The sequence below is a fragment of the Siphateles boraxobius genome, unplaced genomic scaffold, assembly GCF_051911475.1.
Source record: "Siphateles boraxobius isolate OS27281-9 unplaced genomic scaffold, OSU_SipBor_1 8, whole genome shotgun sequence".
NCBI lineage: Eukaryota > Metazoa > Chordata > Actinopteri > Cypriniformes > Leuciscidae > Siphateles > Siphateles boraxobius.
The window spans coordinates 27,587,582-27,610,996 of NW_027509208.1; the positions used below are offsets into that span (position 1 = coordinate 27,587,582).

At 38.7% G+C, this 23,415-nt stretch overlaps 1 protein-coding gene across 4 annotated transcripts in view; it reads right to left on the minus strand.

The window, feature by feature from the left end:
- The window catches only part of rps6kc1 (ribosomal protein S6 kinase polypeptide 1), an 89,860-nt gene extending 67,725 nt beyond the window's left edge, over positions 1-22,135 (minus strand). For 2 of the 4 annotated variants that reach the window (XR_013199944.1, XM_077220226.1), the window contains exons 1-5: positions 20,323-22,135; positions 19,502-19,537; positions 18,894-19,014; positions 18,583-18,698; positions 5,615-5,708 (exon numbers count right to left, since the gene is read on the minus strand). Coding sequence is in view for 3 of the 4 variants with exons in the window: in XM_077220226.1 (XP_077076341.1) it covers positions 5,615-5,708; positions 18,583-18,698; positions 18,894-19,014; positions 19,502-19,537; positions 20,323-20,424 (469 nt within the window). In the remaining variant the exon portion in view is untranslated. Of the gene's footprint in view, positions 1-4,969; positions 5,030-5,614; positions 5,709-18,582; positions 18,699-18,893; positions 19,015-19,501; positions 19,538-20,322 lie in introns of all 4 variants that reach the window. The other 2 variants (XM_077220227.1, XM_077220225.1) reach the window with 2 other exon arrangements.
- Positions 22,136-23,415: the final 1,280 nt, after the last annotated feature.

The following is a 23,415-nucleotide window of genomic DNA, read 5'->3' on the forward strand; positions in this document are numbered from 1 at the left end:
CAAACAGTAGCCTCAGTAACTGTACCATGTAAACATTATAACATGTTGTCACTAAAAAATAAAATTAATGTTTTGACAATCACAATTACACATTGTGATGCAAGTTTTTTTTAGATACCCCCAATCCGTCTGTTTCTCTTGTGCAATTAAAATATCGTGATAATACCGTATACCGTGATAAAAGCTCAATCAATTAATCGCAGCATGAAAATTTGATACCGGCACATGCCTACGTGACGCATATCCCCTTCCTCGTATAGAAGAATCATTTAATGCACTTTGGGGCGCGAAATGGTTTTCCACCTTGGACCTTGCAAGTGGATACAATCAGGTTCCAATGGTGGAGCAGGATAAATCAAAGACTGCCTTCTGTACACCTTTTGGCCTGTTTGAGTTTAAGAGAATGGCCTTCGGACTGTGTAATGCACCTGGAACGTTCCAGCGTTTGATGGAGCGTATGTTCGGCGATTGCAGATACCAGTCCGTTCTACTGTACCTGGACGATGTGATCGTCTTTTCTACCACCGTTCAGCAGTGTAGCGACTGACCGAATCCTGTTTTCCTTTCACTACTGAACAAATATGAACACATATATGTTTAATTCACAAAACCTTGAATCATGTGAAATGGTGCCCCAATGTCTGCCAGCAGGTCATTGATTAACTCCATTTATGACACATTGCGCAATCAAGAAACAGGTCCCCGTTGTTCTCGAAACCCTCACGTGGTACACACCACGGATGGACAGATGCTGAAAATAAGGATATCCACACATACCCGCACACAAACGTCCTTTGTGTGCAACTTAGGATAGGAATGTCCTTAATGTATATAACACAGAATTGTATCTAACCTTCCTGTATGCATGCATATCTAATTAGTTTTGTCTTATTCTATAGATGTAATTGGAGACTGGTCTGTAACTTCAAATCTTAAGTGTATTTCTAAAGAAAGATTACTTAACAGGATCATCTTCTGTAACTCTCCCTCTTGCTAGGTCATAAAACTTTATGACCCCCAAAAGGAATAGCTCCCACTTGAATTCTGATAAAGAAAGAGGAATAGACTCTGCAATCTTATATTTTCTATAAGTATAACCCCTTAAGAAATGTATAAACATGATTTTGATCTTTCCTAGGTCATCGTAGCCGTTATTATGGCTTTCGAAATCGATCGAAATTAATTCACAATCTCAAAAATCGAAATAAAAAATGGAATCGTCGATACTGCCACGCCCCCCCCCCGTGATGGAAAGTTCGGATCGTTTTACTGACTCTATTGTTCAGTCTCGTTCATCAAAATTAACTAATCTTTTTTCTAGTCATTTCAGGGGCTTTAAATGTTATACTTTTAACAGGCAAATTCCCCGAACACATCCACCTACGCAATCTTGATCATATTCTGAATTAAGAAATCATTATAATGCAGTCAAAAATAATTTACAGGGATCATTAATAATTACTTGACCTTCCGAGTCTTTTGTTCATTTGTCGCATGACAGAGGCAATGAACGGATCGTTCATGAGCGACTCATCACAGCGCGGGGAAAAATACACACGTGTTGAAAGGCTGTGATTCCTCTGACTTAGATTCTATGCCCGAGCCCGAACTTGGCCCGACCCGGGCCGATATTTCCCGTCACTATCCTCGGGCCGGGCTCTTGATCAATAGACGTGCACTCCCAACGCAATAGAGTGCGGCGCGGGACTAGATTTGATGGCCGAGTGCGAGCGCGGGCGGTAATGCACTCACTCTGTGTGTGCGGGAGAATAAAACGATTCGCAGACTCCCGCAAACTAGAAATATCTATGAATAAAACATAAAAACTAATAAATTTGTATTTATCTGTTGCAGAAAAGCAACCAGAACAACAAACAAAATAGAAACGATTTACAGGCCAGAGATTCTATTTATAACATGTTTGCAGCGTTGAGCGATTTAGCCAATCACAGACATATGTGTTGATTTCTTGAACGCAATGGCCAATCAGAAGCATTTAAGATAGACTCTCCTCACCGCTCAAAACAGACTTTTTGTTCAGTGCTGAATTCTGTAAGCTGGTAAATCCTCTAATTATAACAAACAAAGTGTAGGCTATATATTATGAAAGATTCATTGTGCAGTCAGCTTCATTGATAATAACAGAGATGTGTGAGATTGCGATTAACTGATGTCAGCTTTTTAGGAGCAACAGCAACCTGTGCTTAAAAAAAAAAAAAAGTAAAAATCGAGAATCGAATTGAACCGTGACCTTAGAATCGAAAATGTAATCGAATCGAGGATTTGGAGAACCGTGACAGCCCTATTGTTTTGTGATAGTATGTGAGCAAACAGCCAGACCCACCTTTGTTAGATATCAAAGACTAGAAAGACAGTTCACTTATGAATGGGAGAAACTGTTTTGCCTTCTAAGTAAAAGAGCCAATCGCTGATTAGTAAAGTCATGTTAGAATCTCCGGTTCAGCACATGCGCAGTGGCTCGTCTAGCCTGAAAAGTAAGTGTTTGGTGGGACTCTGAATGAGTCAAGTGGAATGGATTTGAGCAGCAGCGTGGAAATCAACGCTGTAGCTAAAACGCGGAATGGAGTTTAATTATTTATTAGGGCATTACTCAAGTGGAATGGATTTGACTGACGGCGCTCTGAAAAGTGAACAGAGCGCCCATGGGTATAATCATCATGATATAATATTACAGTATAATACAATATAAGTTATATTATCAGACTTAATAACATTGTTATTAATGATAACTATTCTGACTATTATTATTTTAGTTTAATTTCATTTTACAAAACAATAGAAATTACAATAGTAACATTTATGGTATTTTTTTGTTTTCAAACGTTAAATCATTTTTTCAGCTTTTATTTTGATGGAAAACTGCAGGGAGACCTTATCACTTCCCTTTGTTGACAACAACTGATTTTTCAAACGATTCTCATGACAAATGTTGCGTTCACAAATGCAAATTATAAGTGACTCAAACACAGAACTTGCAGAGTAGCATTTAATGTGAATTGAAAATTAAAAAACACACTGTTACAGTACTATGAAACAATATTATATTTATATAATTGCATCACAACCGTTGCAATTTGATGATCGCACTAAGCCATCTCACATTCTCACCACCATGCAGTATCAAAATTCATAAAGTACTTTTTCAATGGCAATTTTTACTCTCATTTAAAACTGACTGATGATAGCAAAAGATACAACAAAAAAATCTGATGTAACAAACTTAGACTAATAGGCTACATTACTTATATTTTAAGCATTAATAATTAGCTAATTCTATTTCTTTATTTCTTTATTCTTTTTTTTCACATAGTTAAATAAAATAGTTTTACAGAGAATCATGACATTTTTACTAGTATTCAGGGCTCGCAAAATCGCTAGCCCCGACGTCCAGTGGCTATTGTGTTTTCCAGTCGGGCTACCAAAATGCATAACCTGCCTGCCCGACAGGCTATCTGAAATAGTGTAATCAAATTGCTCCCTTTATTCACATTATGACTGCGCAAGTTTTTGATCATGCTGATTTATCCGCAGCGTTATGAAAGTAAAAGAGTAGCAAAACTCGAGAGCATCTAGATGTGAATTTGAAAACTTGTACAATAAATATTTGTACTTGTACGCTAAAATGTACACTCACAGCTCCAATGTGAAAACCTGTAAAATAAAAACCTGAAGTTGAATGTTGAAATTTGCACTCGCAGACAATAGTCACAAACCTGTATTCTGAATTTGAAGCTGCAGACAAGCAGTCACAAATGTGTTAAATGCCATTCACAAAAATACAATGACAGACACAAACTTGTAACATATTTGCACTTATTCTTACATTCACACTCACAGTACAATCTCAAGTAGGCACTTGCAACTTCTCAAATCTGTCACTGTAATTTCAAATTTCGCGCCTTGACTTTTGCTACTCTTCGCGATATATTCATTGTATATATTAGATGCAAAACTAACTTGTGCATTTGCAACTCAGTGGCGGCGAGAGAGGAAGGGGGGCGGGAGCGGGGGATCAAGCAGGGACACGTTTGTGTGGATTTTGTTTTGTGATTTCACCGGAATGAATAGAGACTCCGCAATGGCGAAAGATTGAAGTGCGCGCCCGAGACTGTGCGCGAGCCACAAGAGAACACTGTATCCATGCAACTGATCGCTGCGGCAAACGAGCACTCAGCTTGAGTTCAAAAACAACACATTTTAGTGCTAGATTGTCTCTTATTTAATAACGAACTAAATTAATGCTCTGCTATTTAACTGGAGGTGTTTTATTTATTTGTATTACGTACATCAGTGCCTCGAAATCTTTCAAAAAGTGGTGGAGGACAATATCGACCCTGAGAATAAGTGGTGGGGACATGTCCCACCCATAAATTACACCTATAGGCTATATGCACAAAAAAAATTAAAGCTCCACTTTAACATGAATGCTTTACTTTGCGTGTCAGAATGTTTGAATCCATGTGCTAACACACTACCACTGTGAAGCTGCTTTGAATTAAACAAATCTGTATTGTAAAAAGCGCTAAAGGTGACTTGACCAGAATATATTCTAACAGCATAAAATAATTAAAGCACCATTTACTTGCCTCAAAAATGTCTGGTATTGTTATTATTATAATTTATTGCTACACTTCAATTTGTGAATTATTCCATCAGAAAATTAACACTTTTACTGTTGTCAGACTTTAAAACAAGGGACCTGCTTACTTGTTGATATTTGTGTTTTGTAAAAGTTTGTGATTGATGTTTTGACTTCTAACCAATTTTCTACATTAAAAATAGTTTTTTTTATTTAGGCTAGTAAAATTAATTTCGGGCTACCAAAATCTGAAGAGTGCCTGCCCGAAGGGCTACCAGCGATTTTGAAATTTTGCGAGCCCTGGTACAGACTACTGAAGTTTTGGCTTTGTGACTCAATTATTTACACATTCAGGATCATCTCACTTACGCTCATGTTTAGATGGGTAGGCCACTAGTAAATCATCCACACAACTGATATTTTTGGGAACTAAAAAAAAAAAAAAACGAGAAAAAAATAAATAAATTTGACCATTTTCTGAGGCAGTGTAGAGTCATGAAATTGCTTGCTATGTTATGTTTTTGTTATGAACAGAACAAAAATATCCTAAACTGAAAAAACTAACTTTTTCACTGGAGTGAGCTTTTTTATTTAATGTCAATAAAGGAGAGATTTATTTTTTTAACTTACATTTTATTTAAATGGTATCCGCAAACAATGGTTGACCGTCGTAAAACTGAAAGCCATTCAATAATTCAGAATCAGATTTACCAATAAGTAGAAGCAGTAATTTTAATAATCTGGTTTATTTCCGATATTTTATTTTGGCTAGTAGAAGTTCTGAATGGCAGGTAACTTAATTTTGGCTGGTTAGTGAAAAAGTTCATTTCAAACACAGAATTTTTAAAACTGTGGCTTCCAGATAACAGTTTTTTTGCAGGTGTTTTATGCTATGTTGAAATGCATTTAGGGTCTTTTTTTTTTAAATACTGTCGATTCATGCTGACTCTATTGGGTGTGGAAAATATTTTATGTGTGTCTAATTTAAAGAAGCAAGTTTGATGAAAAACTTACCTTCAGAGCTGCTATCTAAGAGACTGTCAGCTAGGAAATCAGATAAGGGGTCGGCTGGGCCGATGAGCTCAGAGCTGTCTTGCACCTCACCACCCTAAAACACACAAAAACAAAACATTTGAGATCCCCATGTTTAATTACTAAAAAAGGGGAGGAAATGATAAAGAAAAGCATAAAAGGGAACAATGGTTACTCTATACATGTCTATACAGATCTTCCTTCACACTGTTCTGACTCTTGGTTTGATTAGATGTTGATTACCTGGATACTAAATATAAGCACGGTACATGAAAAAACATCAGAACCGTTCGGTTCACTTGTCTCGGTTCGGAGCATGTGTGCATCATCGCACGGTTCGACGTATGTGCAATGAGCACAAGCTTTCACTGCTTTTTGCGCAAAATAAGAGGTGTGTGGACATCATAAAGACCGCAAAAGTGGAGTACAGAGTGCTGCAGGTAACGTCACGTGTAGAAATGGCAAGTGGGAGAGATAAGGAAGGCTGTCCGGAGTTGGAGGATGCGCCAGCATCGTAAGTCCGGTGTAAGGGAACATTTTGGATTTCATGTTACCTATGACGACAACGGAAATAAAACAATAGATAGAACTGCGACTAAGCATAAGCAGGAGAGAGCCATTTAGGAAACAACTATAGGCCTACTGTCCGCAGCATTTAAACAACCTCTCAGTGATATGTCGGACAGGGCAATAGCCATAAAGCATTGGGGAGGTTTATAGCAAAAGATATGCAACCGTACAGTGTGATTGAGTGTGAAGGATTTCGCCAGCTGATGAAGGTACTTGAGCCGCGGTATAATATTCCTCTCTTTTTCTTTTAAAAGATACATTTTTTGTAAGAACTACACTGAAGTTGGCAGTTTGATAAATGCTAGTTAATTTCTATCTTTGTGTGCTAAAAAAGCACAAGTTCCTGTAGAGATAGCAATACACATTTTCCTTTTTTAGCCAAATAAACCAAAAGCATGTAATCAATGTCTTCTCTCTTGCTGTATCAAAAGCTCACCTAGCTTTTCTCAGAGATGGTCCCAATAATGTGCTTAAAGTCAAGTCAAATTCAGTTTGTGCATGATTACATATAATTTTTTTAAAACTGTATCCTAAATTGTGGATGATTAAGCTATATATCATATGCTGAAGCAAATTTCAGGAGTGTTAAAGATTAAAAGCAAAAATAACAACAAGAACCGTACTGAACTGAAAACCGTGACCCGAAAACCGTGATACGAACCGAACCGTGGGTTTTGTGAACCGTGGCACCCCTACTGGATACCCGAGTTCTATTCAACCAACCAACCAACCAAAAAAAAAAAAAAACCCTACACAATCCAAAAGTTTGGACAAATCTAATATTCTATTACTTTTTCAACATTTTACAATCATTTTTATTCATTACAACTATAACAGGGTATCTGCACACTTTTTAAAGTCAAATTTAAGGCTTTTTGAGACCTTTTTAAGACCTGAAGAAATCAAAATTAATACCTTACATTAGGGGTGTGCAATATTGACAAAAATATGTCTCAATATCTTCAAAGTTTTGTTGATGATAATTAGATTATATTTTACTGATCGTGTTTGTGTACTGGTACCATGGCTGGTTTAGGCCTGTTGTTGACAGCTGACTCACAAAGATACTCATATTTTTCATGTTCTATGCAGTGGTCAGTTCACAGCAGTGAAATAAATATTTTTTTTTTATTAAAGGGCAATATTTGCAACCTTAAATTGAAAAAAAAAATTATGTCAAATTCTAACAATCAAATTAAATTATATTAGAATAATAACACAAAACCAATGTTACCAGTTAAATTAAATCAAAATCCATCTTTTCAGTGCAGAGGAGACACAGAAGTATCAGAACTGGCATTCATATATTTATACTCCATTTACAATTGCATAAATAAAGCTATGAGATATTCAATTCTTTCAATTCTTCAATTGTTAATTCAATATTAAAATATGAACTGATTTCTAATTGTAACATTTTAATTACAGGGTACTTTAAATGTGAAACTAAACCCGCCAGTAGGCGGCAGCAAATCAGTCTCAGGGAGTCATTCATTCAACCGATTTGTTCAAACGGATGATTCATTCAGGAAGTGCAAGTGATTGTTCATTGAATCGTTAAAATGAATCGTTCAAAACGCAGATTTCAGTCAAGAAATCATCACTGTCTTTTGCATTGAGACTCTGCAACAGTTTCATTTTGAAATTCGCGTCAGCGAAATAAAGGGAAAACAAACAATATTGACAATATGGTTTATAAAATTCACAATGCTAATTTAACTGTTATATAAAATAAATATCATATTTGCTATTGTGCACGGGAAAACAGCCCTCTTTGCTGATGTAATATTGTATGATAACAACATATGATATATAAAATACAAAAACTTTATACGTCTATTAGGAAACATACCTATAACTGCACACTGACACATCACGCAGTGAAAGCAAGCATGAGAGACAAATGCGATGTCAGCTCGCAGTGCGCGCTCATACATAGTTAAAGTAAAACAATGATTACAATATCATAATAGACAATACACATCGCACACCACTACGCACATAAAGAATGAACTTACAATTGAACTGAAATTAACCAGCTTTCTTCTCCTCTCCTGCTGTTTCGCGTGCAGGAGACAGACGTAATGCTGGCGCGAATGTGCCTCGAAATGTCACATGAACAAGCAAATCCACAAAGAACGAATAATAATTAAAAAAGTATGCTAATTAGATAGTTTTACTTTGGAAAACATCTAGATATGTCTAAGTCAAATTGTCATCGAAAATTTAAGACCTTTCATAAGTAAAAATAAGACTTTTTAAGACTTTTTATGGCCTTACATTTTTAAAATCTAATTTAAGACTTTTTAAGACTTTTTAAGGACCCGCGGACACCCTGTATAATATAATACAAATGGAAGTATAGGAAATGTACAGACTAAAAATATCAAACAAAAACTATAGTTCTTTCAGGACCACTATCGTCAAAGGGGATTGACAGTTAGCATACAGTTTGGATTGGCGGTTATGGTTCTGTTCTGGGCAAGAACTCCAGCGATAAAACCCCCTTAGAGTAATCAGATCAGAACCAACATAAATGTATTGCAGATATCATCAATTTTCAATAATTTAATGTACAACATAATTCCATAAAAATGAGTGATTTGAAAAGGAATATCAGAAGGCCAAGTCCTGAATGGATGAGAGGAGGAGCTGGGGATGGAGGGGGGTAATTATCTCCCGATCAATTTCTCTGATGTTTTGTCAGCAAACAATTGAAAACAACCGCTCTGCTCCGCTGTCAGTGAACACGCACAGCCAGAGAAAAAGGCAGAGCAGAAGACAATCGCTGTGAGGTGCAGGTAGTGATGATGTCTGTCACAAGTGTTCTGAATCTGTTGATTGTGCTGGAGTTTCTACTGGACCATCATCAGACCCCATTAGATATCACTAGACACAATTTCTAAACCACTACGATTTTAATGAAATTTTTCATTAATTTACTTTTTGGAATAATATTAATGACAAATTTCTTTGAAATAAAAAAAGCATGTCAGATTGAAGTACTTTTAAAAAATGCACTAATTAAAAAAATATGCATTGCAATAAAAGTGCTTGCATTTGAATGCATTGCATTTTCAGGGTTTGCATTTGGAGGGGCTGAAATTCACTGTGGATGGTTGTATTTTTAAGCTGTGAATATTTCAACTTAAAACATTAAAAGTTAAAAACTCCACATTCACCTTCCAAGACTTCACTTCCAAAATATTCATGCTGTGGTTCTTTTTCTAACTCTTATAGACAGTACATGTGATTTTCACCAATCTCCATTCTAGTTCATCCCAAAGGTGTTGGATGGGGTTAAGTCAGTGCTTTCAAGTTCAATCAAGCCAGTCAAGTTCTTTCACTCCAAACTCATCCAAACATGTCTTTATGGATCTTGCTTTATGGTCATGCTGGAATAGAAAAGGCCCATCCCAAAACTGTTCTCACAAAGTTGGAAACATAGTATTGTCCAAAATGTCTTGGTATGCTGAAGGATTAAGATGTCCCCTCACTGGAACTAAGGGGGCAAGCCCAAAACCTGAAAAACCACCCCACATCATAATCCCCCCTCCACCAAACTTCACAGATGGCACAATGCAGTCAGACAGGTAACGTTCTCCTGACAAACCCAGACTCACCCATCAGACTGCCAAAGAGAGAAGGATGATTCATCACTCCACAGAACACGTTTCCACTGCTCCAGAGTCCAGTGGCGATGTGCTTTACGTGCTGTCACTATCCGACACATGGCATTGCACTTAGTGACGTGAGGCTTGGCCATGGAAACCCATGCCATGAAGCTCCCATTGCACAGTTTTTTTTTTGTTTAGCTGATATTAATGCCAATGGAAGTTTGGATCTCTTCAGCTATGGAATCAGCAGAGTGTTGCTGAGTTTTACGCACCACGCGCTTCAGCACTCAGTGAACCGCTCCGTGACTTTACATGGTCTTCCACTTCAGAAGTTGATGCTGTTCCTAAATTCTTCCACTTTCCAATAATACCACTTACAGTTATTCGTGGAATATCTAGCAGAGATGAAATTTCACAACCTGGCTTATTGAAAAGGTTGCATCCTATAAAAGTACCACGTGAATTCACTGCGCTCTTCAGAACATCCTTTTTTCCCCACAGGGCCTGTTTACACCTTGACTAAATGCGCTTTCTCGGATTGGATAGCTATTTGATTGTGAAAAAAAATAGGTGTAAATGCCCTCTGAAATGCTTTCGAGATTGATTTAAATCCGATCGCTCAAACCACTCATGTACGGGACGCATCCCAAACGAAACTGGACAAGTGTAAATGCATCTGGTTGTTGAAACATATATATATATATATACACACAGGTCCTTCTCAAAAAAATTAGCATATTGTGATAAAGTTCATTATTTTCCATAATGTAATGATACAAATTAAACTTTCATATATTTTAGATTCATTGCACACCAACTGAAATATTTCAGGTCTTTTATTGTTTTAATACTGATGATTTTGGCATACAGCTCATGAAAACCCAAAATTCCTATCTAAAAAAATTAGCATATCATGAAAAGGGTCTCTAAACGAGCTATTAACCTAATCATCTGAATCAACTAATTAACTCTAAACACCTGCAAAACATTCCTGAGGCTTTTAAAAACTACCAGCCTGTTTCATTACTCAAAACCGCAATCATGGGTAAGACTGCCGACCTGACTGCTTTCCAGAAGGCCATCATTGACACCCTCAAGCAAGAGGGTAAGACACAGAAAGAAATTTCTGAACAAATAGGCTGTTCCCAGAGTGCTGTATCAAGGCACCTCAGTGGGAAGTCTGTGGGAAGGAAAAAGTGTGGCAAAAAACGCTGCACGACGAGAAGAGGTGACCGGACCCTGAGGAAGATTGTGGAGAAGGACCGATTCCAGACCAGGTCAAGCCACTTTTGAACCAGAAACAGCGGCAGAAGCTCCTGACCTGGACTGTTGCTCAGTGGTCCAAAGTACTTTTTTCGGATGAAAGCAAATTTTGCACGTCATTCGGAAATCAAGGTGCCAGAGTCTGGAGGAAGACTGGGGAGAAGGAAATGCCAAAATGCCTGAAGTCCAGTGCTGCTTCTCTGTAGCCCAGGTCAGGCGCTTCTGCCGCTGTTTCTGGTTCAAAAGTGGCTTGACCTGGGGAATGTGGCACCTGTAGCCCATTTCCTGCACACGCCTGTGCACGGTGGCTCTGGATGTTTCTACTCCAGACTCAGTCCACTGCTTCCACAGGTCCCCAAGGTCTGGAATCGGTCCTTCTCCACAATCTTACATAAAGCCGGAAAATATAAATATAAATTATACATAAAGATAAACGGGGCAGCCAGAGCGTGCTGAGTGACACGATCAAGAACGCACTGTTCTGTTTGCAGAATAACCGGACTCGCGTCCTCGGGAATTGTTCTCCCGAGTCGAACTTGGCAAGTCCGAAGTTTGCGTACTTGGTATTGGGAAACTGCCAATATTGACCCGCGTTCTGTTTTCTATCATGCGCCGTGCACGTTTCGATGATGTAATATGAACGCAAACGAACCAGGGTTGGATAGAATCAAGTTGAGTGTGAAACCAGACCAAAGCTGCGGGGGGCGCTGGGAACAATAGGGCTCGGATTCTTACCGCAGCAAACCAGCTGTAGCCTGACATGCACTTATCCAAAAAGATTAATTGAGTGAACACGGAGCAGTTTTTCCGTGAGCGGGAATTGAAAACCCGGACTGGACCATAAGCGAAGTGATTACAGAATGCTTAGAGTGGAGAGAGGAACTCAATCCAGGCTTTATCACATCCCCCTCAACAGGGTGAATACACCTCGTCTTTCCTTAATTTAAGACCTATTCAAACTAAAATTAAGACATTTATCACACTATTTGAGAAATGAAAGCCTATTTACGGCCTTAAATTATGAAAAGTGAATTTAGGACATTAAGGAACATAAGGACAGACGGGAACCCTGCAATTGATGGAAATCCGTCATAGACTCGCTGCAATTGACGGAAATCCGTCGTAGCGACGGAGAACTTTAATCCCTGTGAAATGCTAATTTTTTGAGATAGGAATTTTGGGTTTTCATGAGCTGTATGCCAAAATCATCCGTATTAAAAGAATAAAAGACCTGAAATATTTCAGTTGGTGTCCAATGAATCTAAAATATATGAAAGTTTAATTTTTAACATTACATTACGGAAAATAATGAACTTTATCACAATATGCTAAGGACCTGTATTATATATATATATATATATATATATATATATATATATATATATACATATATACACACACACACACACACACACACAGATGCCTTATTAGAAGCTGCGCAATGTCGTGGCATCAATGACATCATACTGTGAGTGACGACACGCTGACATTGCAACATGGCCGGCACACCTTCGTGTCTGGTGCAGTTGAAACCACATACTGCATGTACATTTTACTTCTCCCAAAATGGTAAAAAAATAAGTGTGAGTGTGTTATAGGCTATATGAAGTTAAATCCAGATATGACGGCACTAGTGAAACACACATCTACACAGTTATGGCCCGGCGCAGAGGAGTATCTCTACAAATGAAACTGAAAGTTTAGCGTCGCAGATCTTTGGCCCAATAGATTAAAGGTATTCCAGGACAGCGACACCTTGTGGTAAAAAAGGTATGTTTTTTTTTTACAATAGCTTAATTAATTTTACAGGTATATACATCATATTAATTGAGTCTACACCTTTCAAAGGTCTAACCATTGAAAAAAACATGCAATGATGTCAAAGAAACTGCCTGCAGAGCTCAGAGACAGGATTGTATCAAGGCACAGATTTGGGGAAGACTACAAAAGTGTTTATTTTGCACCAACGGTTCCCAAGGGCAGAGTGGCCTCCATTAATTCTTAAATGGAAGAAGTTTGGAACGACCTGCCCTCCCGGAACAAAAATATATGGGAATATACTGCAAAATATAATGCGATATATTACATAATACATTTCCGGCGAAAGCCGAGTACAAATCAGCATGAAGTTAACATCTACTCTCGTGTAATGGAAATCATGAAGATCTGGATACGTCCAGTGACTGCAGTGAATAGTGCTGCTGGCAACAAGGAAAAGACCTTGTGGAGAGACAGCTGAAAGGAGGAAAGAGACCCCAATGGGGCTGGTAAGGGTTTGTTACCCTTGTCGGCAGTATCCAGCTCTGTGTTTACAGGATGCTGGAGACACCCGCCCAAGGCTTTGAGAAATTAAAGAGAAAAATACCCCTAGAGTCTGCGAGAGCAGGGGCGGAAGATGACCCAATGTTGGACAACATGCTTAACGACGTTGGAATGGAAACGGATAGTAGTATGGAGAGTACTTCACAAAAGAATAGTTCAGGTTCTGCAGTTAGCAAAGATATTGAACTCCAAGCTTGTGTCTGTGGCTGGAGCAACGCGACAACGGTCAGGGGGTTGAAGATTCATCAAGGGAAAATGAAATGCTTGAGGAAGAAGGGACAAGGGCCTCGCATTGATCAGTACTTCTTACGAAAATTGAAAATTGAAGGGTTAGTTAGAGAAAGGAGACAGCTGAGGAAGCAATGGAAAAAAGCAGAACAAAGTCAGAAGGAGGGACTCAATCTCTTACAAAGGGCCATACAAGATAAGCTTGCAACATTACGCAGAGCTGAGCGCCTACGGAAATGCTACAAAAAGAAGGAGCGTGCGAGGGCTAATTTCTATAAAGACCCATTCAAATTCGTAAAGAAGTTATTCACCAGTGAGAAGAATGGCACTTTAAAAGCATCTAGGGTTGAGCTAGAGAGATATTTGGAGGAAACGCATACAGATGCAAAAAGGTATGAGCCTATGTCAATTCCGTCAGATATCCCACCTATCAATCCACCAGAACACCAAATGGAGGTCTGTGCACCTAAGTGGAAAGAGATAGAGTAGGTGTTGAGAAAGGGCCTTCACATCTCCAGGGCCCAAATTGAGTTCTGTACAGAGTGTACAAGAGTGCTTCAGGAGTTCTACGAATTCTGTTGAAATTGATAAAAGTGGCATGGGAAAAGCAGGTTGTACCTAGAGCATGGCGCCGAGCAGGTGGAGTCTTTATACCTAAAGAAAAAGATGCTACATGCATCAGTCAGTTTCGTCCTATTTCAGATGCGCAGATATGGTCAACCTACCTATTAAACAATGGCTTTGACACTTCAGTTCAAAAAGCGGGCATTCCAGGGTTCTCAGGATGCTTAGAACACATCAATGATATCTGGCAACAAATTCAATCAGCTAAAAAGGAGAGGAAGGAGCTCCATGTGACATTCCGGGATTTGGCTAATGCATATGGTTCAGTGCGACATGAGCTTCTTTGGGCAGCATTTGATTTTTTTAGAGTACCAATGTCAATAACAAATTTAATGAAAGCCTATTTTGGAGATTTGCAATTTAGTTTCTCAACTCCAAAATTCAGCACCGCATGGCAATGCTTAGAGGTTGGAATAATGGCAGGATGCACCATTTCTCCACTGGCTTTTACCATGGCAATGGAAGTTATCATTAGGGCATCAAGATGGGTAGTAGGAGGAGAGCGCTTGGCTTCTGGGATGCGACTACCACCAATCAGAGCATACATGGATGACATGACAACCATGACTACAACAGTAGCCTGCACTAATTGGTTATTGGGGAAGTTAACAGATAATCTCGAATGGGCACGAATGCAATTTAAGCCCTCTAAATTAAGGAGCATCTCAATAGTTAAAGGAAAGGTAGTAGATAAAACATTCTTCATTAATGGTGAGGCAATACCAACAGTTTCTGAGAAGGCAGTGAAGAGTCTTGAGAGATGGTACGATGGGGATCTAAAGGACACAGTTCGAGTGGGAGAAGTTAGACGACAAGCAGTGGAAGGGTTGAAGAGCATAAACAGCTGTGCTCTACCAGGCAAACTAAAACTCTGGTGCTTTCAGTTTGGCCTACTGCCAAGGTTGCTTTGGCCACTGACTGTGTACGAGGTTTCTTTGACAACAGTGGATAAGCTGGAAGCGTTAATAAGTTCATGCATAAGGAAATGGTTGGGAGTTCCACGCTGCCTCAGCAGAGTGGGACTTTATAGTAAAGGAGTATTGCAGCTGCCAGTCTCTGCTTTAACCGAGGAGTTTAAGTGTGCCAAGGTCAGACTGGAAATGACTTTAGCAGAGTCACGCAACAAATGTGTAAGGGAAGCAGCCTCTGTGGTAAAAACTGGTAGAAAGTGGTCAGCAAAGAAATCTGTAGTAGAGGCAAAGGCTGACCTTCAAATTGGGGATATCATGGGACAGGTATAGCATGGAAGAGGGGGTTTTGGGCTCAGTTTAGCTCCTCCTAAATGGCACAAGGCAGGCCCAGCTCAAAGGAGGAAGCTGGTAGTCAACAAAGTGCGAAAGCAGGAGGAGAGGATGAGATGTATAAAGGCCATTTCCCAGGCCAAGCAGGGAGAGTGGATGAGATGGGAGAGTGTAGAACAACGCAAAATGGGCTGGCAAGACCTTTGGTCAATGGAAAAGAGTAGGATCAGTTTCCTTATTAGGTCAACATATGATGTTCTCCCATCACCGGAGAACCTAAACCTCTGGGTAGGAGAGGATCCCTCTTGTCCTTTGTGTTCATCACCTGCCACATTAAGGCACATTTTGACAGGATGTAAGGTGGCTCTTAGCCAAGGTCGGTTTACTTGGCACTATGACCAAGTATTGCAATGTTTGGCTTTAGCATTGGAGACAAGCGTAGACAAGCGTCCATTACACGAGAGTTAATTAGTTGATTCAGATGATTAGGTTAATAGCTTGTTTAGAGACCCTTTTCATTATATGCTAATTTTTTGAGATAGGAATTTGGGGTTTTCATGAGCTGTATGCCAAAATCATCAGTATTAAAACAATAAAAGACCTGAAATATTTCTGTTGGTGTGCAATGAATCTAAAATATATGAAAGTTTAATTTTTATCATACATTATGGAAAATAATGAACTTCATCACAATATGCTAATTTTTTGAGAAGGACCTGTATTGCACATACGTGTTCCCATATACATGTGAATGCATTTACACACATATACTATGTTCACAGAATGAGTTACAGCAGATTTCTAATTCCCAGCATGCTTTGCTTCTGACTGTTAAAGGAGAGCAAATGTTAAAATTAAGTGTTATTTAATGTGTTTTGCTCAATTTTAATATAGTGGGGGATCTGTAGTGTTCTCCACTGTTGCCTTTTCGCCTTTCTTCCCCTTTGTCGCCATTGACTTTTGGTTTGCTTAGTTGGGGACATTATATCATAAAATAGCTTTTTCGAATCTCGTTATATTTTCGCGCAATTCCATGTGTAGCCTAGTATATTTGACATAATTGACGCCGCGCTTACTGTCACAGATCGCGCAGCAGGGTATTTCCCTGTCAGGGACACAAGGTGTATACTTTTACATGTTACGTTGGGCGACGTTCCTCTCGTTACTTTATTTTAATGCAATTAAATGTTGTTAAATGAGTTTATTCCAAGCGCGCTGTATCTTTGTATGAGCATGAGCAATGCTCAATTTACAAATGAATCACTCTTTTGAGTCGATTCTGTTCAAAGACTTCATCAAACAGGTTGGCAGATCGGTCTAAATCGGTTCGCGAATCAGTCTGAATGATCTGTTCAGTTCTTCACGGACTGAATCGTCTAAAGTGCGTTCAATCACACTTGAGACTCGACACAGAGTCGTAACAGGAAAATTTAAGAACATCAAGAGCGTTGGATGAAGTGGCCGTGGATCTACAGTTTAGTAGATGGTGATGGCCTTCTGGACAGCAGTCAGGTCGGCAGTCTTACCCATGATTGCGGTTTTGAGTAATGAAACAGGCTGGGAGTTTTTAAAAGCCTCAGGAATCTTTTGCAGGTGTTTATAGTTAATTAGTTGATTCAGATGATTAGGTTAATAGCTCGTTTAGAGACCCTTTTCATGATATGCTAATTTTTTAAAATAGGAATTTTGGGTTTTCATGAGCTTTATGCCAAAATCATCAGTATTAAAACAATAAAAGACCTGAAATATTTCAGTTGGTGTGCAATGAATCTAAAATATATGAAAGTTTAATTTTTATCATTACATTATGGAAAATAATGAACTTTATCACAATATGCAAATTTTTTGAGAAGGACCTGTACATTAATTTATAGGCTACAAAAAACGCTTCAGAGCGTCGGCTCTTTGGCAAAGGTTAACAGGTTAAATAAGCTACCATTGTGTACAGTTTATGAAATGAACACCCGCCATCCCGCGGTAATGAGTGTGTATTGCGCAGGGGCATAGTCACACGAATAGTTTACATGGATTGAAAACTAATTTGTTTAAAAAGGAGGAGGCTATTGCCAGTAAAGGCAGGTTCACATAAAATCATTATGACATATGACATTATTTTTTGATCTAACGAGCATCTGGTTTGGCGATGCAAAAACGGACTGTAGCCTATACGTCGTGCTTATTGTTTTTTTCTTCTTCTAATTAGCCTACAATGTAAAAAAAAAAACGACAAAAACATGTTACTTGTTCAATTAATAAACAGTTTGTTTGATGACAAATCGCTAAATATGAAATTGGCCTCCCTTTCTGTCATTGTGAATGTGCGGGGGGTTTTTTTCGAACAATATTCGACTTTTGCTCCTCTATTGTCGAATGGCAGTTTTGGCAGAAATTCACATCCCTACGCGAGGTGAACTATTCTCAAAGACTTACTTTTAGTCATTATTTGGGTAGCACACATTTTCTGAATGCCTTGGGCAGAATTCAAATGAGCCATTTTAATCTAGATCAATCTAGATTAATTTCAGGATTACAATGAGATTAATCTAGATTTAAAAAAATAATCTATGCCCACCTCTAATATATATATTCATATATATAAGTAAATACATTTTCTTTGAGTAAGGTTGGCCTCTTCTTAGAGTTGGCTGAACAATCTGAGGAGAAGAGCCTTGGTAAGAACAAGATGACCAGTCTGTTTGAGCTCCAGAGATCATGTGTGGAAATGCAGGACACTGCAACACGGATCTGAGCTTTATAGCAGAGTCACCGACAGAAATCTCTCTTCAGTTATAATAAAAAAAATTTTATAAAAGTTTTTTGGATAAGGCTGCAACATTAAAAAAGTGAAAAAATAAAGGGGTCTAAATACTTTCCGAGTGCACTGTAGTTGACCGTGAAATAAGGCAAGTTATGTGTGATGTCCAGAGGGTGTCCTATTACTTATAAAACAGTGTTTCTCAATGAATTTCATAAAACTGCAGGCCCATAGTTAAAATGCACATGACTGTTATTGATAAATGAATAAATGTAAATATTCTCGAAAACAATCTGACAGCTTTGATAGTATTTTAGTTAATATACATACCTTAAAGAAATCCTGTATGTATTGGCTGCCATACAGAGCAGGAATATTAGCACTGAACTGCAGCAAATCCTCTGAGCACTGTCTTCTCTTTTCAATCACAGACTCATCAAAACGACCTTAAAACAAAAAAGCACAAGTTATGCTATAATGCACTTGCTTTCAGGGTATTTCTGTGATGTCAAACCTGCACAACTGGACAACTAGAATACTCATTTTTTTCACACTTTAGAATTACCATTTGATTTATTTATTTTTATTTAACACTTTCCATGTATGCTGACTGACACACACAAACTTACATACACACTTACCAAAGACTATAGCTTTGGCGAAAGGGGGGAAGAGCTCTGACTGCCCAAAGAGGTTTCGGTGGATCTGCCAAAGGTCTTGATGAAGCTTTTTGAAATCACTATACCTTTTCCATACTGTGATCTATTGAGAACAAGTCAGACAAATAAAGACAGTGTGTGTTAGTAACTGTTAGTCCAGTGCTCACTGAACATGCCATGTTTTGTACAGTTTTCCAAACAATGTTTCTAGTTGGTAACACAAGTGTCCTTCTGCAATGTGGCAATTTTATGAGAGAAACACGATTTTTAAATCTATTGTTATTTTCAATTACAAATCAGTTTCATTACATTAAACTGCATTCATTTCTATAACTACTGGCAATATTTCAGAGAAGCTGCATTAGCTACAAAGGTAGACTAAAAAAATATATATACCTAAATAGCTATTTGGCCTAAATGATGAAAAATGGTTTCAGTGGTAGATCGAATCATTACATTTTGAAGAAACAATCTGAGGATTTTTTCCCCCTGAGGAATAATGTCTACTGATGAATCATTCACAATAAGAACGGTGACATGTAATAAGAGTAAATAAGTTAATTTTGATTGACTTTGTTAAGGATTCTCACCTCCTGAATGTCCTCTGGGTTTCTCCGTGAGATAATCTGGAAAGAAACAGAACAATATAGTCATCAACAGTGAGCAGCAAATATCTTTGATCTATATTATGAGCAATAACGCTGCTTTAGTCAGCTCTTTATTGTGCATATGTGTTTGTGTGTAAGACGAGGAAGAGAATGCCAAAACTGGAACACACTGCACAATCTAAAAACACCAATCATTTGTTTTATATGAAATAACATACAGTATTGACATTACATATTTTTGACATTACATATTCAGTCACATCTGATCTGATGCTTCAGTTGATACGTGTCTAAGTTTGAGGAATATAAATAAGAAAAACAAAACCAAATCACAGGTTTATGATATTACACAGCTGACTGCACTGTTAAAGGTGCATTAGATTTAGTTGACATCAGTAAAGACAGCGCGAGCGCGCGCGTAAACACACAGACAGACAGACAGACACACACACACACACACACACACACACACACACACACACACACACATACATACATACATACATACACTATACATACATACATACATACACATACATACATACATACATACACTACACATACATACATACATACACTACACATACATACATACATACACATACATACATACATACATACATACATACATACATACATACATGCATACATGGCACACAGATGTGACATGATTAATAAAATCATCCACTGACAAATGTTTTCCTAGTTTATGTTAGGCTATTCCTAGGTTATTCCTGATAAACATTAGCGTTAGCACCTGGGCACTACACCACTACACCCTGCTAAAATCCCTCAAGTCTTACCCGGACCGTGACTTTATACACCGTGTAGCCTTTTTTGTGTGTCGTAGGGTCGGTGACCGTGTAGAATCGCACAATTTCGTCTTTGTTCCGCGCGGAGATCATCCTGAGACAAGCATCGCCATAGCAGGACAATTACCCGTACAATAGACAGCTAACAGCTGAGCTCATGAATATTAATCAGGGCATGCTGATGACGCCATAGATGACGCTGCGTGCGTAGCAACCTTCCGGGAAGCGTCACATTTAAAGGGACAGTTCACTCCAAAATAAAAAATTCCGTCAATAGGGGGAATGCACGTGACGTCACCGTTGGCCGGAGTTACTGCAGTTACGCCCACAAGTGGCAAAAAGACTGAGCGGCAGCATGGGTTTTCAGTGTGAATGCTGCGGAAAAACACACAAAACGCGTCTAAAACGGGAAAGAGCTTTGAGACTGACTGTACAACTAGATTTGACAAGAAATATGAGGAATATTTTTACAGACTACCTAAAGCTACAGAACAGAGAAGCAAATAGATCGCTGCAATTCATAGAAACAACTGGACTCCAGGCAGCGAAAGGTGGATTTGCAGTTATCATTTTTGTTTCAATATGCCTAATTTAGTGGTAAAATAATTCTCTATATATTGTATTGTTATATATTGCAGTGACAACTCATCAATCAAATATTTACCACTGTATATTCTGTATAATTTGACATTTTTAAATAAACACTGACAAAAAACTATACAAGTTTTAAGTCTCTAGACGATATGATGATATATATAACATTGATAAGTGATCACCTGGATTTAGACCTGCCTATTTTGTATTTATATAAAGCATTCACAGGCAAATTTGCTGCATGTATTTCCCTGGTGTCGAAATCAGGCACATATGTCAGGAAACACGATTCCTGGCTGCATGTTAATATCCATGGATCACTGGATCTTTAGTAAGTTGTAAGGAACACTATATTGAGTCCAATCTTTAGTTTAAACTGATAATCGTTTGTTTTACTTGCGGTTTCGCAGTTTCCCCTATTAAATCCAGTCAAGCAGCAGCTCTTCTGACACTCAGGCTGTTTCTCAATATGCGTTCTTGTCTGTACTTGTGTTCTTGTGGACTTGTGAAACGTCATCAGTCGCTGCCCAAGTACTGTCTCAATACACAAGTTTGCATTTTGGCAAGAACGGTTAAAAACCCCGGAAGTGTTCTTGACACGCCCATTTTACCGAGGATGCATCGGTTGGTAACTTGTGTGAACTTGATGGCAGAAATATCCCAGCATTCATTTCGGCATTCAAGGAAGAAGCGGGGAGCAGAAAGGCAGAACAACAGTAAGTCGTTTTTCTACAATTTCGTATGTTATTTGATCACTAAATTCACTTCTGAGAACATTTGATGCGAGAAATCTACTGTGTAGATTTCAAATATTGCCATTTTTACGAAAATTTATGGCGAATCGAAAATATGCTCAAACATTTTCGGTAGTGAAGAATCTCCATAAGCGCACGCGGGTGTAGAAAGCGAGCCAACCGGGCAGTCATGCTAAAAACCTGGCTGTTATCATCAATAATTCTTGTTATGTTTGGGTACTGATGACGGCGCTGTGTGGGGGTATAGCGCAATACCAGCAAGAACACATCGCCTCAAACTGTCAGCAGCGTTCTGTGTGCTCGTCACCTTGTAAGTTCATTCTTCCAAGAACAACTAGCAAGAGCGTTCTCCCCAAGAACACAAGTCCGTTCTTTGCATTCTTGGTTTTGAGAAACGGCCTCAGTCCGGCTGAGGGGGCGTGTTCCGGCGGGAAAGTGACGTTAATGCATTCCCTCGGCTTGTTTGAGATGAGCAAAATCGCAGAAACGATCACCGGTGATCAGCGCGCAATGCATGCTGGTTAGAAATGTGTCCGGTCCGCCTTGCTCTGATGTCATGCTGACGTGTGTCAAAAAGCTCTCGCAAGTGCAAGGCGCACGTGTCAGATTCTGCAGTCGCACGCAGTTGCTCTCCACCGACTGCAAAAAAGATACAATTACCCCTTTTCCACCAAAGCATTTTGAGAGCCGGTTCGGAGCCGGTGCCTACTCGCGAACCGGTTCTTTGTGTTTCGACAGCCAAAGAACCGGTTCTCGGCCAGGAAAACTGGTTCCAAAGCGGCACCAACTCTTTGCTGGACTAGAACCAGAGAACCGTTCTTTTACCACCGTGTCATGCTTACGGCGGGGCTGGAGGCGGGTTTAGATGTGTCCTAAACATATTTTATGACCGCAAAGCCAGGAGAAACATTTGCAGAAACACGATGTAGTCCACCATTGTAATTATTATGCTTGAAGTTGGCGCAAGCGTTTCTAGCTTTTTTTAAATTTTATTTTTTTATTGAAAACATTATGTAAGCAAAGAAGAAAACAGTCAAAATATAGAACAAATAAACGGAAAGAAAAAAAGACACAAGACAGAGGTACATAACTAATCAGAAATGATTACATATCAAAGGAAAAGATTAAAAGACTTACTTATTTCAATTGTTTTTAAAGCCTTCATGGAACACAAGTTAGAGATAATCCCAAAATAATGTACTTGCTAGCGTTTCTGTATGGCGACGTACACAGTGACGTAACGACGTCGTTCGCTGGGCGCTCTAGTCAGTGGGAAAACAAACCGGTTCTGAGAAGGTTCGCAAGTTGAACCAACTCCGAACTAACTTTGAACCAGCACCAGTTCCGAACCCGTTCTTTTTTGGTGGAAAAGGGGTAAATGAGGCTAAAGGTAGCTACACCTTAAATGGATAGTTCACTCAAAAAATAAAATTATGTCAACCTTTATTATGGGTCCCTTATGGGCAATTTGGATGCAGTTCAAATAGACACAACTAACACATACAGTACATCTTAAAAGTACTAACCTAAGAAATTCCTTTAAGACTATTTAATAATCGAATTGCTCAAGGAACAAAGGAGTATTATTATCGTTTATTTTTCATCTTTGGTAGCTGTTACGACCCCCGAATTAGCCTAGGGGTTCGGGAGTCCAACATTTAAATGCGACATTAAAGAGGGACATATATAAGCCATGGTTTGTACAAAAGACCCAACAATCAAGCTTACTGTGCTA